The following is a 13,367-nucleotide window of genomic DNA, read 5'->3' as shown; positions in this document are numbered from 1 at the left end:
CACAGGCGCACCTGTTTGCCGCGGTAGCTGCAGGACGAGGGCTTGTGCACGAGCATCGTGGGCACGGCGAACACCAGGATGAGCGCCCACACGCCCAGGCAGAGCAGCCGCGCCACGCGGGGCCGCCGCAGGTGGCGCAGCCGCAGCGGGTGCACCACGGCGGCGTAGCGGTCCACGTTGATGAGGGTCAGGAAGATGCAGCTGCCGTACATGTTCATCTGGAAGATGGCGCCCGCCGTCTGGCACAGGAGGTCCGGGAAGGGCCAGTGGTGCAGCACGTAGTAGGGCAGGCGCACGGGCAGCGACAGGGTGAAGAGCAGGTCGCTGGCCGCCAGGTTGCACATGTACACGCTCACCACGGAGTGCACGCGCAGCGCGCGCAGGAAGACCCAGAGGGCCAGCGCGTTGAGCGGGAGCGCCGCGAGGAGCACCAGGCTGTAGACCACCATGTGCAGGCGGTGGGTGGTCCGGTAGTCAGGGCACGGGAGATCCGAGCTGTTGGTAGAAGTGTTTGCTGAGGAGTTGGCCAACATCTTGCCAAAGTGTGCGGAGGAGTGAGCCTCGGGGCATCACGGGGCACACCAAGGTCCCGACAGGGCGGTCATCTCCAGAACAGGGCCTGCAGGCGGCATCGAGACAGTCCCAAAGCCAGCAGAGGTAGGCCTTGAGAATGTGGGCTATGGCTGCAGGGCAGATGGCTGCCAGGGGGTGGGTGCCTTTGGTCAGGGCTTCATCATCCTGAGTCCTGGAATAGGAAGGCAAACCAGAAGTCATCGTTATGCAAGGCCAGGGTGGAGGACACAGATGTTTATCTAGCTAAACTGGCTGGCCTCTTGAATCTTTTCTCAGCCTCAAGCCTTTGCCCCACCTTCTGTCCTGCCAGAGTAGCTTTCTGCAGCAGGGCTGTATAGCAGTTCAGACCACCTGGGTTTTTTTCTTTTTTAACAAAATATATTTTTATTGATTTCAGAGAGGAAGAGAGAAATAGAAACATCAATGATGGGAGGGAATCATTGCTTGGCTGCCTCCTGCACGCCCCCCACTGGGGACCGAGCCCACAACCTGGCTTGTGCCCTTGACCAGAATCGAACCTGGGACCCTTGAGTCTGCAGATCAACGCTCCATCCGCTGAGCCAAACCGGCTAGGGCAAGACTGCCTGGGTTTCAATCCTGGTTTTGCCAGTTCACCTAACTTTAGTTGTCAGAAAAATGACTTAATCTCTCTGAAGTTCATTTTCTTTATCTGGGGGTGGAGTGGGGGTCGAGGAGTGGGGGTCATGAGGTTTTTAGATTAAATAAGACAATATATATAAAGTGCTTAGACTTTCACAGACATGTTCACAGCAGTGAACAAAAAGGCCTTGCCCCCAATTTACTATCATTCCACTAGAGAGAAGCAGGTAATAAAGTGCAAGTAAACAGGTGTCACGTCAGGTGGTGACAAGTGCTGTGGAGCACCTCCCCCGGAACAGGTGTTCTCCTGGTTCCCTTTTATCTAAAGAATAAAGTTCAAGCTCCCAAGTACAGTACAAAATTCCAGCCTCACTCCTCACACCCACTGTTGCTCCTGTGTGGGCTGGGCTTGTGGTCAGAGTGCCCTGAGTTTACCCCTGAGTTGACCTGTCCACGTTTCTTCATCTGTAAAGTGGGGATGATAATAATATAACAGGGTCCTCCTGGGCTGATCACACTCCCGCACAGCCCTGCAGGCAGGGCAAGGCTCTGTGGGTTGAGCTTTCCCCTAGAGGATCTGAGTAGGCAGTGGTCCCCAACCGGAGGTCCGCAGACCACTGGTGATCCGTGAGGTCTGAAAGGTTGGCAACTGCTGGACTAGGGACATCCCCAGATGGGGTTCTGTGATAGGGGGAGATGGTTGTTTGATAGTAAGAGACCCAAAGGGACCCTAAGACCAGAGAGCAGGGCAGTGAGGTGAGAATGTACCATGGGTACTGATGAGACTGCCGGAGAGAGGCAACAGCTGGCCGAAAAAGCATAGAGTTAAGGGGTGGAGTAGCCAGATGACAGGACATGGTCTCAGTATCCCACCTTCCTTAATGCCACGAGGCCACAGAAGCTACCCGGATGCCGTCTATTTTGTGTGTTTGTGGTGAAATATACATAATATTTACCCTTGTAACCATCTTGAAGTGTACACTTCAGTGGCATTAAGTACATTCACAATGTTGTGTATCCATCACCAGAACCTTTTCACCATCCCAAACAACTTTATACCCATTAAACAGTAACTGCCCATTCCACCACCACCCCTGCCCTCCAGCCACTGGTAACCTCTATTCTACTCTCTGTCTCTATGAATTTGCTCATTCCAGATACCTCGCATGGGTGGAGTCATATAATATCTGTTCCTTTGTGCCTGGCTTATTTCACTTAGCAAAAGTTTTCAAGGTCTCTCCATGCTGTAGTATGTATCAAATTGCATCATTTGTTATGGCCGAATAATATATTCACATATATGTATATCACACTTTGTTTATTCATTCATCTGTCGATGGTTTCTTGGGTTTTTCTACCGGTGGGCTATTGTGAATAATGCTATGAATATGGGTGTCCACATGCCATCTTAGGGAGCAAAGTTGTGCAGACACCATGAGCAATTATCCTAAGATACTGGACTTACTCCTTTCAAAAGGAACTGCTTGAATTCTTACATGAAACTAAATTGTAAACCTGACTGTAACAAGTTTTCTTGTGGGTTTTTGTTCATTTGTTCTCCCTCCAACCACTACTAACCGCAGTTTAAGACTTGTGAGAGGTGTAGGACAGTTAAAGGGAATAAAGAAACACTTCCTAGGATTAAATAAAGGCGGCAGAGTAAGTGGATGCTGCATGGACATGCTCCCAGGAACAAACTGGTATTACAACTAAAATACAGGAAAACTTCCCGAGTAATCAACGAAGAACTCGCAGGAGACTCGCCAGCTGTGAGCCCAGCTTCTGGCTGAGCAGGAGGAGGGGAGGAGCACCGCTCTACCAGAAGCTGGCTTGCTGCTCCTTAGCGCTGGCCTCTGCCCCATGCCCACTGGGGGGGGGGGGGGGGGGGGGGACCAAAACTGGAGACCGCATAGAGACCACTTTACTTTGTATATTGTAAATAAATAAATAAAATAGTTTTGTTTTTTTTTAAAAAAAGGAAGAAACACTTCCTCTCCAGATGACCTGTTTCAACAGGGAGAATAACACTAACTGGAGCTGAAAAGCAAATAAAACCAGGCTCTGTTCCTGACATATGCCCCGTCTCCCATGCTCCTTTGCTCCAGCTACACCAAACTAATCATTTTGCACATACCTTATGTTTTCATGCTGTTTCCTCAACTTGGAATGAGCCTCCTCCCTTTCTCCAACTGACAAACTCAGTCATCTCTTAGGACTCTGTGCGGCCTTTCCTGATTCCCTCTCTACGAGGCAAATGTAGTCCCTCGCTGGCACTTCCCCTCTGTGGTCCCTCACTGGCACTTCCCCTCGGTGTGCAGGTCTGTAGTAGCTGTTCCCGCCCGCCGCCCGCCCATACTGTAATGAGCTGTTCTTTATCTGCACCTCCCACTCGACTGTGAGCTCCTTGAGGGAAGGGCTATGGACTGTGACTTACTCATCTTTGTATTGCCAGCACCTTCGTCAACAAATGTTGAGTGAAATAGCTGTCATTTACTGATTGTTCACCAAATCCTGGGGTATTTTATATGCACAATATTTAATCCTTCCAACAGCCCTTGGAGGTCGGTGTTTACCCTCATTTTTACAGGCAAGGAAACAGCTCAAGAGCTCCGTGAGGAGTGAAGTCAGGATTCAAAACCAGGACTTCCTGGCTCCAAGTCCAAGCTGTTTGGTGCTACTTCCAATAAGAGTGGGTGGTTAGAGACGAGGATGGACGCTGCATAGAGCTCCCGGTCTTTTATAGATGCCGATGTGAAATCTGTGCCCACAGAGATATGGTTTTACTTCCTCATTTGTCTAATTGAAATATATACTTTTAAGTAATCTGCTTTCTTCTTCTCCCACTTCAAACACTGGTAACATGGGCTCATCTGTCTTTCACAGACACAAATAAGCCCCTCCTTACAATTCCCGCTCACCTACTTAAGCACTTAGCTTGCTGCCTTGAACTCATCAGGCTGTTCTGTGTCTATTTGTTCCATTTCCCCAACTAGATGGTCAGATCCTGGGATGGGACCACATCTTTCACTGCTTTTCTTCCCAAGTTTGCTCACACTTCAGTCTCTCTAGTTAGCAGGCCCCTCTCCCCTCCCCCATTGTTTAACTATTTTGTAATTGTTATAACATATATCAAATCAGTTAGCTAACCACAACTAACCACTTCTTCTTCTTTTCTTTTCTTTTTTTTTTTTTTTACAAGTAACCACTTCTTATTATCACATTTCTGGCTATCTTGTCCACATGTATAAATCACTTAGTAAAAGACCATGCCCCTTAAAAGGCCTGTTTGGAAACAGGTTGCATTAAAATTTCAGTAACAGTTCACGCTATAATTACTGTAACACTTTATCATTCTTAACCATTACTTGGACAATCAGTACTAATTATTTCACAAAAATTGCAAGTCTTTCCATTGACGCTGTTTAACAGACCAAAATGTATTACGTGAGCTGCTATTTAAAGGTAAAGTTAGGAAGCCCTTAGCAAAACTGATGCGAATGCTCTTGCTCCAAAAGAAGGGTGTCCTTGGGTTTCTTTAGAGTGGAACCTATTTGTCAAAAAGTCACGCCTTCCTGACAGACTTACACAGAATGGCCTGAGCTGAGCGTTGAAAGCTGCCAGGCCCCTGCCCTGGTCCCCACCCCATCTGCCTGCTTCCCTGAGGCTCCCGTCAGTGGAGCTGAGTGGGCACAGTGCCAGGCCAGATGACAACATGGAAAACACTGCCAAAAAGGAGGCAAGCAGGAAACGGAAGGAGGGTTCTAGATGTGGGGAAGGGGCAGCCTGGCTCTCTCCCCATCCCTGCCTTGCGGCAGAGGTTGGGTTGTAGGGGACACGTTGGAAGTAAAGAAACAGCATCCAACCCAGAAAAGAATGGACACGGGGTTTCATTTCACAGGGGAGGAGGGATATGGCACGGAAGCCTGTATAGGCTCAGCTGCCTAAACACACATGGATGTGGTAACATAAGATTTCTAGTAACCTGTCCCTCAGTGTGGCTGCATGCCCTCTAACTCACAGATGCATGGAGGCATGGACAGAGGGCCCCAGGAGGAAGGGCGGACACAGCCCCTGCCTCAGGGACCGTGCCCTTGCGCCAACAGACAGAGTCAGGCAGCTTCAGGAGCACATACCTACACGGATGTGCACAAACAGATTCCAGCACCAAGGCACTGAAGGGAAAAGAAAGCACCAAACACATAGAGGCACCAGGCGCTGTGCCATCCACATCACCCGCCCACCACACACTCACACCAGAGCGTGTGGCCGCTTTCCTCCTCCCCGTGTCCCTGTCCTTCAGCCTCCCCTGTGCACCTCCAGACCCAGGCTCCTTCCTCGTGTCCTTAGGGCCTCTCAGACCTGTCCCATTGTCCTCTGAGCTGGGCTGGGCACTGCTCTTTGCTGAGATAAGCAGGAGGGACAGGGCTATTTTCTGCCACAGGCAGGAAGTAAGACTGAGAGAGTAAAAGTGGGCAGGAGGCTAGATCATGATCATTCCCTCTCTCTGCTACACAGAACCCGCCAGCAGTACCCACCCTTCTGGCATCTGACCAACAGCACAGACAAGAGCTGAAGACAAATACGTGACTTGGGACAATGATGGAGGCAGGGACGGGAAAGAAATACTTCCTCTTGGTCCAGCTTTCTTTTCTGCTACCCTCTCCAGGCACTTCTCTCCTTTTCCCTCCCACACATTCATCAAATGCCTTGCTCTCTCTTCACCTCCTCTTTTTAGTAATTAATTCACATCTTTCAGAAGTTTGAAAAGAAGGAATCTCAGATATCCTCATCCTCCTTGCCCCAGGAGATCTGCTCTAGAATAACCCCAACCGCATTTTAGATTCTGAAGTCCCGGCCTGTCAGTTTGTCCCACCCGCTACACCAAGCATGTCAAACTCAAAGGCTAACACAGGCCAAATAAACAAGGTTTAAGTTTATGTGGGCCACAAAAAAGCAAAAGCTTCAATTTTCATAGAAACTTAGGTTTATTTTGATAGAGACATGCTGAATACGAAGGGCTGAAGTAAATGAGTCATCATTAACATAAAATAATAGAGCATTTTAATAAAAATTAATATTTTTTCTTGAACATTAACTTATCAGACACTGAATAATTGTATAATGCAAATAAACCTATTCTTCTTGTTCTCCGAAAGCGAAATATTTCCTGTTGCGCACACCAAACAAGTCAGTCCAAGACTAATGATGTGGCCATTGGCTGCTAAAATAATCCCTGCTAGTATTAGTGGGGAGAAATGGTGCCCCAGTGTGTAAAGGCGCAAAAGGGAAATGAATGCAACATGATTATAGTACTCAGTCATTAGCGAACAGTGTAGTTTGTTATTAATAACTATGCATAATAGGATATAGTAAAAATTAAGTCACAAAATTTTTATTAAAACGTTTCTTACATACCGTTATATTGGCTGGCCCACAAAAATATTCATTATGGGCTGCATGCGGCCAGTAGGCCCCGAGTCTGACATGCTTGCGCTACACAGTGTGTGCTCTAACCTGCCTTTGTCAGCTCAGCCCACTTCCTCTGGTGCTGGGCTCAGGCAGCATTGGGAGGATGCACCCTGGCACGCGGCCACCTTCATTATAAAGGCCTCTCCGTATCTGTATATTCAGGCTCCCCACATGGATCCAAACTGCCAAGCCTCTGGGAGAAGCTTAACCCAGTCCAAAGGCTTCCTGGAAAGATCTGTCCCAGAGCTGCTTTAGGGACACGGATGAATCCTGCTTATCAGCTTGTCCTGGGTCTGAGGGCTCTGTGGTGTGGAGTAGTTCGAGGTTGCCAGGGTGAGTAGATGGCCTCATCCTAACTCAGGGACCACGTCCTCCCCAAGGACAGGCACCTCTCTGGCACAGACCCCAAGGGATTGTCCTGTCCCATCTCCATCCACTCTCCTCCTTGGTCCAGGCCTGCTCTGCTTGCTCCAGCCAAAATGCCTGCCCCAACACGGAGCCTGTCTCCTGCTGCCTTCCCAAGATCATCCCCAGTCATGTCTTCTCCTGTCCCAGGTATTCTGACCTCATCTCGCCCATTTCTTTCTGGGAAAAGGCAGAAAGTAAAGGCGGCCGACAGCGCAGTAATGAGTTTCCCCAATGTGGGGTGTCACCTCCCCACCTGCACATCTCCCTCCCCGCTGCTTTCAAGAGCTGGAAAAACAGGAAGTAAAGTCCCAATCAAGAGAAATCACTCAGAGGAGCTGTCTCGGCCCTGTGCTCTGAGTGTCTGCATGCAGCTAACCTTGCTTGGCTCAGAGTGTCTCCTGCAGCCTTCCAGCCTTGTTGACCTCACCCTGAACTCCAGGCAGCACCATTGGCTTCTGCCCTCACCTTTCTACTGTCTCCTTCCCCTGGGCCTGTGTTGGGGTGTACACTGGGGGCAGCAGGGTGGGGAGAGCTGACAGCATCAGACACAGACAGGCAGAGCTGGGCTCTAGTGCTCTGAGTGGCCAGGAGGTGAGGCTTACAGGGATAAGATTCTGTTTCCCCCTGAATCCTTGCCTCCATCTCCCCTTAGGGCTACAATTTCAGCTCACCCTAAAAGGAGCTGGAGATGCAATCAGGTGGGAGGTCCCCTTCTCTCAGGGAGGCCCCCATAAATACAGGTAATAGGGAGGCAGTTGCCCTCATTGATGTGAGACAAAGGTATCATAAGGCCTTGCCCACCCTCAAATATTTCCCCCACCTGTGCTCAATATCTGAAATTTCATCTCCTTCATGTCACCCGTGAGCCACCTTCTAGCATCGCTACAGGGACATGAGAATTTTGTCTAATTCTTTTATATAGATCAGTGGCTCTCAACCTTCCTAATGCCGCGACCCTTTAATACAATTCCTCATGTTGTGGTGACCCCCAACCATAAAATTATTTTCATTGCTACTTCATAACTATAATTTTGCTACTGTTATGAATCATAATGTAAATATCTGATATGCAGTATGTCTTTTCATTGTTACAAATTGAACATAATTAAAGCATAGTGATTAATCACAAAAACAATATGTAATTATATATGTGTTTTCCGATGGTCTTAGGCGACCACTGTGAAAGGGTCATTCTACCCCCAAAGGGGTCGCAACCCACAGGTTGAGAACCACTGATATAGATGAACGCATTGTGTTAAGGCTGTGTTTTTCAAAGACCCCATTACAATACCCCTTGGAGGCCTTTGCCGGGTAGGCCAGCTGGTTAGAGCATTGTCCTGATACACCAAGCTTACAGGTTCAATCTCCAGTCAGGATACATACAAGAATGCACCAATAAATGCATAAGTGGAACAACAAATCAATGTGGTTTTTTTTCTCTCTCCCCCTTCCTCTCTCTAAAATCAATAGATAAATAGATAAGAGGTAGATAGATAGATAGATAATAGGTAGATAGATAGATAGATAATAGGTAGATAGATAGATAGATAGATAATAGGTAGATAGAAATACTCCTTGGTTAATGCCCCTTGGTTAGCTAGGAAGAATAACCGTAAGAACACCTTTGTGCCTTGAACCCATTCATGGAGTTTAATCAGATAAGTTTATTGTCACCTAGGAGAGGGCCTGGCCCTGGGCGGTGAGTGGGGATTAGGGGTTAAGTACTAGCTGAGGATGGGAAAAGGTTGGAAATCAACCCCAGAGGACCCTCCTCATTGGTCTTGGAAAGCCTGGGCTCAGCATGACAGTGGGCCTAACGGGTGAAGGGGAGAACACAGCCTTCCAAGATGCCCCCGTGTGGGGCTTCGGGCCTCAGAGGGGCACCCTAAGGTGTGTTCTGTCTGAGAAGGTCTCTCTGCCTGAGGCAGCCCCTTTAGCTTTTTACTCTATTCAAAAGGTTTTCTGGGGCCCGTGGCTCACCCTCTCCTCTGCCCCTACCCGCATCCCCCATTTCTAAAAGTGGGGTGCCGCCCCTAATGCCCCCATGAGGTTCAAGCCCACCTGTGACACCCCCGTACCTGTGCTCCGTCGAGCTCTGCCGCTGCCCCAAGCTGGCTTCCGCTGACTGCTCTGCACTGGGCTGGGCTGGAAGGACCTGCTCCTGGGGCGGGTGGGGACACACCCACCTGGGCAGATCTCAACAGATTCCAGCTCTGTGCACTCACCCAACCCCGCACTCTCACTCCACTCGCGGGGAGAGAGAGGAGGAAGCAGTGCCTTCAGCGGTCTTCACAGACTGGCCAGAGACGAAACCCCAGCAGATAATGGCACTTAGTCTATCTAGCCCCAACTCTGGGCCAACTAATGACTCCCCCCCGCCCATCACTCACAGACTCCCCACAGTTTCCGGGAAGCCTAACGGGCACACCCACCCCTGACTCGATGACTAATCACCAGCCTCTCGATTTTCTCTCCAGTTCCCTCTGGGTGTCTCTCTTTTGGATCCCCGCAGGTGGTTTTGCTCTTGCCACCTGTGGCTTTCTCTCCCCGCCTGCCTCGGGCCCCTCTGCGTGTCAGGGCTGCTGCTGGGCCCACTCTCACTGCAGAGTGTGCACAGCCTCTCCACCACAGCTGACACCAGGTTGGGCTGTTCCTCCTGGCTTCTGTCTCTTTCCTAGGCTGGGGGTTGGGGGCCCGGAGGGCTGGGGAGAGCTTAGACGACAGCCCCTCTTTTCTGTACCCTGGCCAAGACCCTTGTCTTCTCTATCAGCAGGGCTGGACATGTTGTCCATACTGAGTACACAAAAATAAGTTCAAGTTTTTGAGTGGTGAGTGAAAAAGGATATTGTGGTCAAGTGAGGTTGGAAAATGCTGGCTTAAACAGGTTTCTCTACTACAGGGCTTCTCAGAGCCTTGAACATGCCACTGAAAGATTGACCATCCTATCTAATAAAGAAGGAATATGCTAATTGACCCTCACACCATTGCAAAGATAGCAGCACTCACAGCCACTAAGGAGGGAATATGCTAATTGACTGTCACACCCTCAAAGATAGTGGCACCCACAGCCACAAGATGGCCGGCAGGGGAGGGCAGCATGGGCAAGCAGCCCAACAAGAGAGGGCAGTTTGGGGCGACCAGGCCAGCAGGGGAGGGCAGTTGGGGGGCGATCGGGCTGCAGGGGAGCAGTTAGGCGTTGATCAGGCTGGCAGGGAAGTGGTTAGGACAATCAGGCAGGCAGGCAGGCAAGCAGTTGGGAGCCAGCGGTCCCGGATTGTGAGAGGGATGTCCAACTGTTGGATCAGGCCTAAACCGGATCAGGCCAACTGGGATCAGGCCTAAACCGGCAGTAAGACATCTCCTGTTGGGTCCCAAATTGGAGAAGGTGCAGGCTGGGCTGAGGGACGTCCCCCGCTGCAAGAATTTCATGCACCGGGCCTCTAGTGTGTTAATTGAAGCTGGATGAAGCATAGAGGTGCATTATATTATTCCATTTGTGTGTATTAGTGTGTGTGAGAGAGAAACATCGATATGAGAGACATACCTATGGGCTGCCTCCCACACATGCCTGACTGGGGCTGAAGATTGAGTCTGCAACCCAGTTACATGCCCTGACTGGGAATCAAGCCCAAGGCCCTTCAGTACTCTGGCCAACGCTTCAACCACTGAACAACACTGGCCAGGGGCATAGTTCGTTTGTTTGTTTGTTTTTAATGCTTTAATCACTGTAAACCTATAGGAGAGACTGTACAGTTTCCCAAACATGTGTGTCCCCAGAACATACTCTGGGATATCCCAAGTTATTAAAGGCCAATGCTGAAGTCACATCTCAAAGTATGTTGCCTACACACAACCACTTCAACATTGAGACCATTTGGCACATTACTAGATGTCAAATCAAAGCTTTCCTGAGCTCCAGGCCCCAGATGTTTCCACCCTTAAAAAAATATTTTATATTTCAGAGAGGAAGGGAGAGGGGGCAATAGGAACATCATTCAGAGATGAAGACACATGCCCTCCTGGCCCACAGGATCCCTGAGCCCCAGCCATGGTCTTCTTTAATCCAACTCCCTGATTTTCAGGGCCTCTTCTTCCAGCAGATGGCTGCTTCCCTGAGCATCATTCCCATGAGATTCTCTCTCCTATAGATGGGTCCATAAGCCCCTGGGCAAGGGAGGGGGGTGAGTTGATCCCCATGGGGCACTGTGGCAGTGCTGAGGATGGGATCATAACCAAAATGGGCCACAGAGGTTGAAAATAAACACTTTATGCAAAGACATTCTTTAAGGCGGGTGGAGTTCCATCACTTTCAGGGACTCCTGCCCCAACCCAAGGAAAACGTGGGTAGGGACCAGGTAAGAGACACAAAAGGGGCAGCCTGGACGCAAACTGATGGCCAATGGAGTAAGAAAGCAATGGAGAATGTGGACAGTCTGGGTTGAGGTGGAGACAGGAAGAATCCCAGCTCATCCGGCTTGGCCTAGAGTCAAGGTGCTAAACTCCTGGCTCCATCGAAGCACAAGGTCCTCGCTTCTGGCGGGGGTCAAGATATTGTAACTCTCGTTCTTCAGACATCTCATACGGGATATCTACACGGGGATCAGGTACACACACAATGTGAGTTATAGAGCAAGGAGCCAGCAGTGTGGAGGTGTCAGAAGTCCCACAAGAACCAGAGGCAGGCGGGCATGGGCACAGGGCAGTAGAGGGAAGGAAGCAACTCAGCTGTGGGTTTTTTCCGCTGCAAGAGATACCAAGTGGCCCCTCCCCCTTTCAGAAATCAGGAGGCTGAGGCTGGGGGAGGAAGTGACTTATCCCAGACTTCTTGGTGAGTAAGAGCAGGAGGCAAGACTGCAACCTCAACATCTAGTTCCCAACCCAGCGGAGGTTCTTCCTGTGGTGCCCTCGGGGCCTTCACCTCTGAAGCTTTGCTGCAGACACCTCTGGCTGGGGCACCTTGCTTACTCCAAGGCTGGGAGCGTGGAGGAGAGCAAGTGCTCTGGTGGAGGCCTCTGCCCTGAGAGGCGAGTAGGAAACTGCTCTCCACATCCCAGCTGTGTGGAGCAGGGGAAAGGGGGTGGCCCAGAAAAGACACCCCACCAAGGTGACCGATTTAGAAGGGCTGATGGGAGGAGGCGGGGCGTGGTGACGAGCTCACCTTCTGATCCCGGTTTCTCATCAGACACTGTTGGCTTTTGAAGGCACAGTAGTTTGGGTACTGCACATAGTCTGTGTCACAAATCTAAGCAAGGAGCCAGGGATGGGGAGGCGGGGAGATATCAGAAGCCTTATGAGACACCAGCCCTCCAGAGAGTGCCCGCGGTGAAGGAACCAAGGGCAGGGGTATGACCTTTCAGAACCAGACCTTCCACACTGGGGGTGTCCCTCTCTGAGGAAGAGGCCTTTGTCCCCTCTGCCTTTCCCATCCCACCCTCACTCATAGCTCAGTTAGTGGGAAGAAGCCAGGAGCCAGAGAGTGGGAAATGGCTTCCCTGCTGCTCAGTTGCTGGTAAAACGGCTGCGGAATGGGGAATGAGGAAGCGGGCACTAAGGGTGCAGAACATTGGAAGGGGGCCAACGAATGAACCAGCCTCAGGGAGCCTTCTAGTGATGGGCAAGTGAGGGAGAGGGTAGAACAATCTCATGTGGGACCTCGGCTGAATCACTTTCCTCTGTGGCCCTCGCCTCCCCATCTATAAACCCAGGGGTGCAGCAGAGCTGATCTCTGAGACCCCCTTCCAGATCTAGCGGCCCAGGGAGAAGGTCTGGGCAGGGGCCCTCAGCTCAGTGACCAGCCCTTTCTTAAGCTGCCCTACTTTTCATTGTCTGGATTTCCGCTGTGAAACCACAGAAAGGAGGGGCCTGGCTCTCAGGTACAACAGGTAGTTCCACAGAGCAGGTAACTCTGGGGAGAGGGGGAACAATAATGCCATTGGGCAGGAAAAGCACTGGAAGAGTTAGGGAAGGAGGCTGTCAGGGAAGGACTGGATCAGGGGAGCGGTGGCCCTTCACCCATCGCCTAGTCATTTGTTGTAGGGGTGAGTATAACTGGCCTAGAGTGGGAAGTAACCTGACCTAAGCCCCTTGGCAGGTAACTGGCAGAGCTGGGACCAGAAGCTCTGTCTCCTGCCTTAGGGTCCTGTGCTTGCTCTCCCACCCCTCCCAACTCCTACCTTCTTTGCCAAACACAATCCTGCTCTATTGTGTGTGTGTGTGTGTGTGTGTGTGTGTGTGTGTGTGTGTGTGTGGTCTACTAAAGAGAGGCAGCTGGTTTAATGAGGACTGGTTCTCAGAAGCCAGGGGCCCAAGTCCCCTTC

At 50.5% G+C, this 13,367-nt stretch overlaps 2 protein-coding genes across 2 annotated transcripts in view; both read right to left on the bottom strand.

The window, feature by feature from the left end:
• LPAR5 (lysophosphatidic acid receptor 5) overlaps nucleotides 1–10,046 on the bottom strand; it is an 11,058-nt gene extending 1,012 nt beyond the window's left edge. The window contains exons 1-2 of the mRNA XM_015559943.1: nucleotides 9,129–10,046; nucleotides 4–745 (exon numbers count right to left, since the gene is read on the bottom strand). Of these exons, the coding sequence (XP_015415429.1) occupies nucleotides 4–533 (530 nt within the window). The 5' untranslated portion in view covers nucleotides 534–745; nucleotides 9,129–10,046. The remainder of the gene's footprint in view (nucleotides 1–3; nucleotides 746–9,128) is intronic.
• A 1,255-nt stretch (nucleotides 10,047–11,301) lies between these two features.
• The window catches only part of ACRBP (acrosin binding protein), a 9,150-nt gene continuing 7,084 nt past the window's right edge, over nucleotides 11,302–13,367 (bottom strand). Inside the window, exons 10-11 of the mRNA XM_015559964.1 lie at nucleotides 12,209–12,292; nucleotides 11,302–11,639 (exon numbers count right to left, since the gene is read on the bottom strand). Coding sequence (XP_015415450.1) covers nucleotides 11,517–11,639; nucleotides 12,209–12,292 — 207 coding nt within the window. The 3' untranslated portion in view covers nucleotides 11,302–11,516. The remainder of the gene's footprint in view (nucleotides 11,640–12,208; nucleotides 12,293–13,367) is intronic.

Source organism: Myotis davidii, unplaced genomic scaffold, assembly GCF_000327345.1.
Source record: "Myotis davidii unplaced genomic scaffold, ASM32734v1 scaffold13, whole genome shotgun sequence".
Lineage (NCBI taxonomy): Eukaryota > Metazoa > Chordata > Mammalia > Chiroptera > Vespertilionidae > Myotis > Myotis davidii.
Note: the sequence above shows the minus strand (reverse complement) of the source record. Positions and strands in the feature narration are given on the sequence as shown.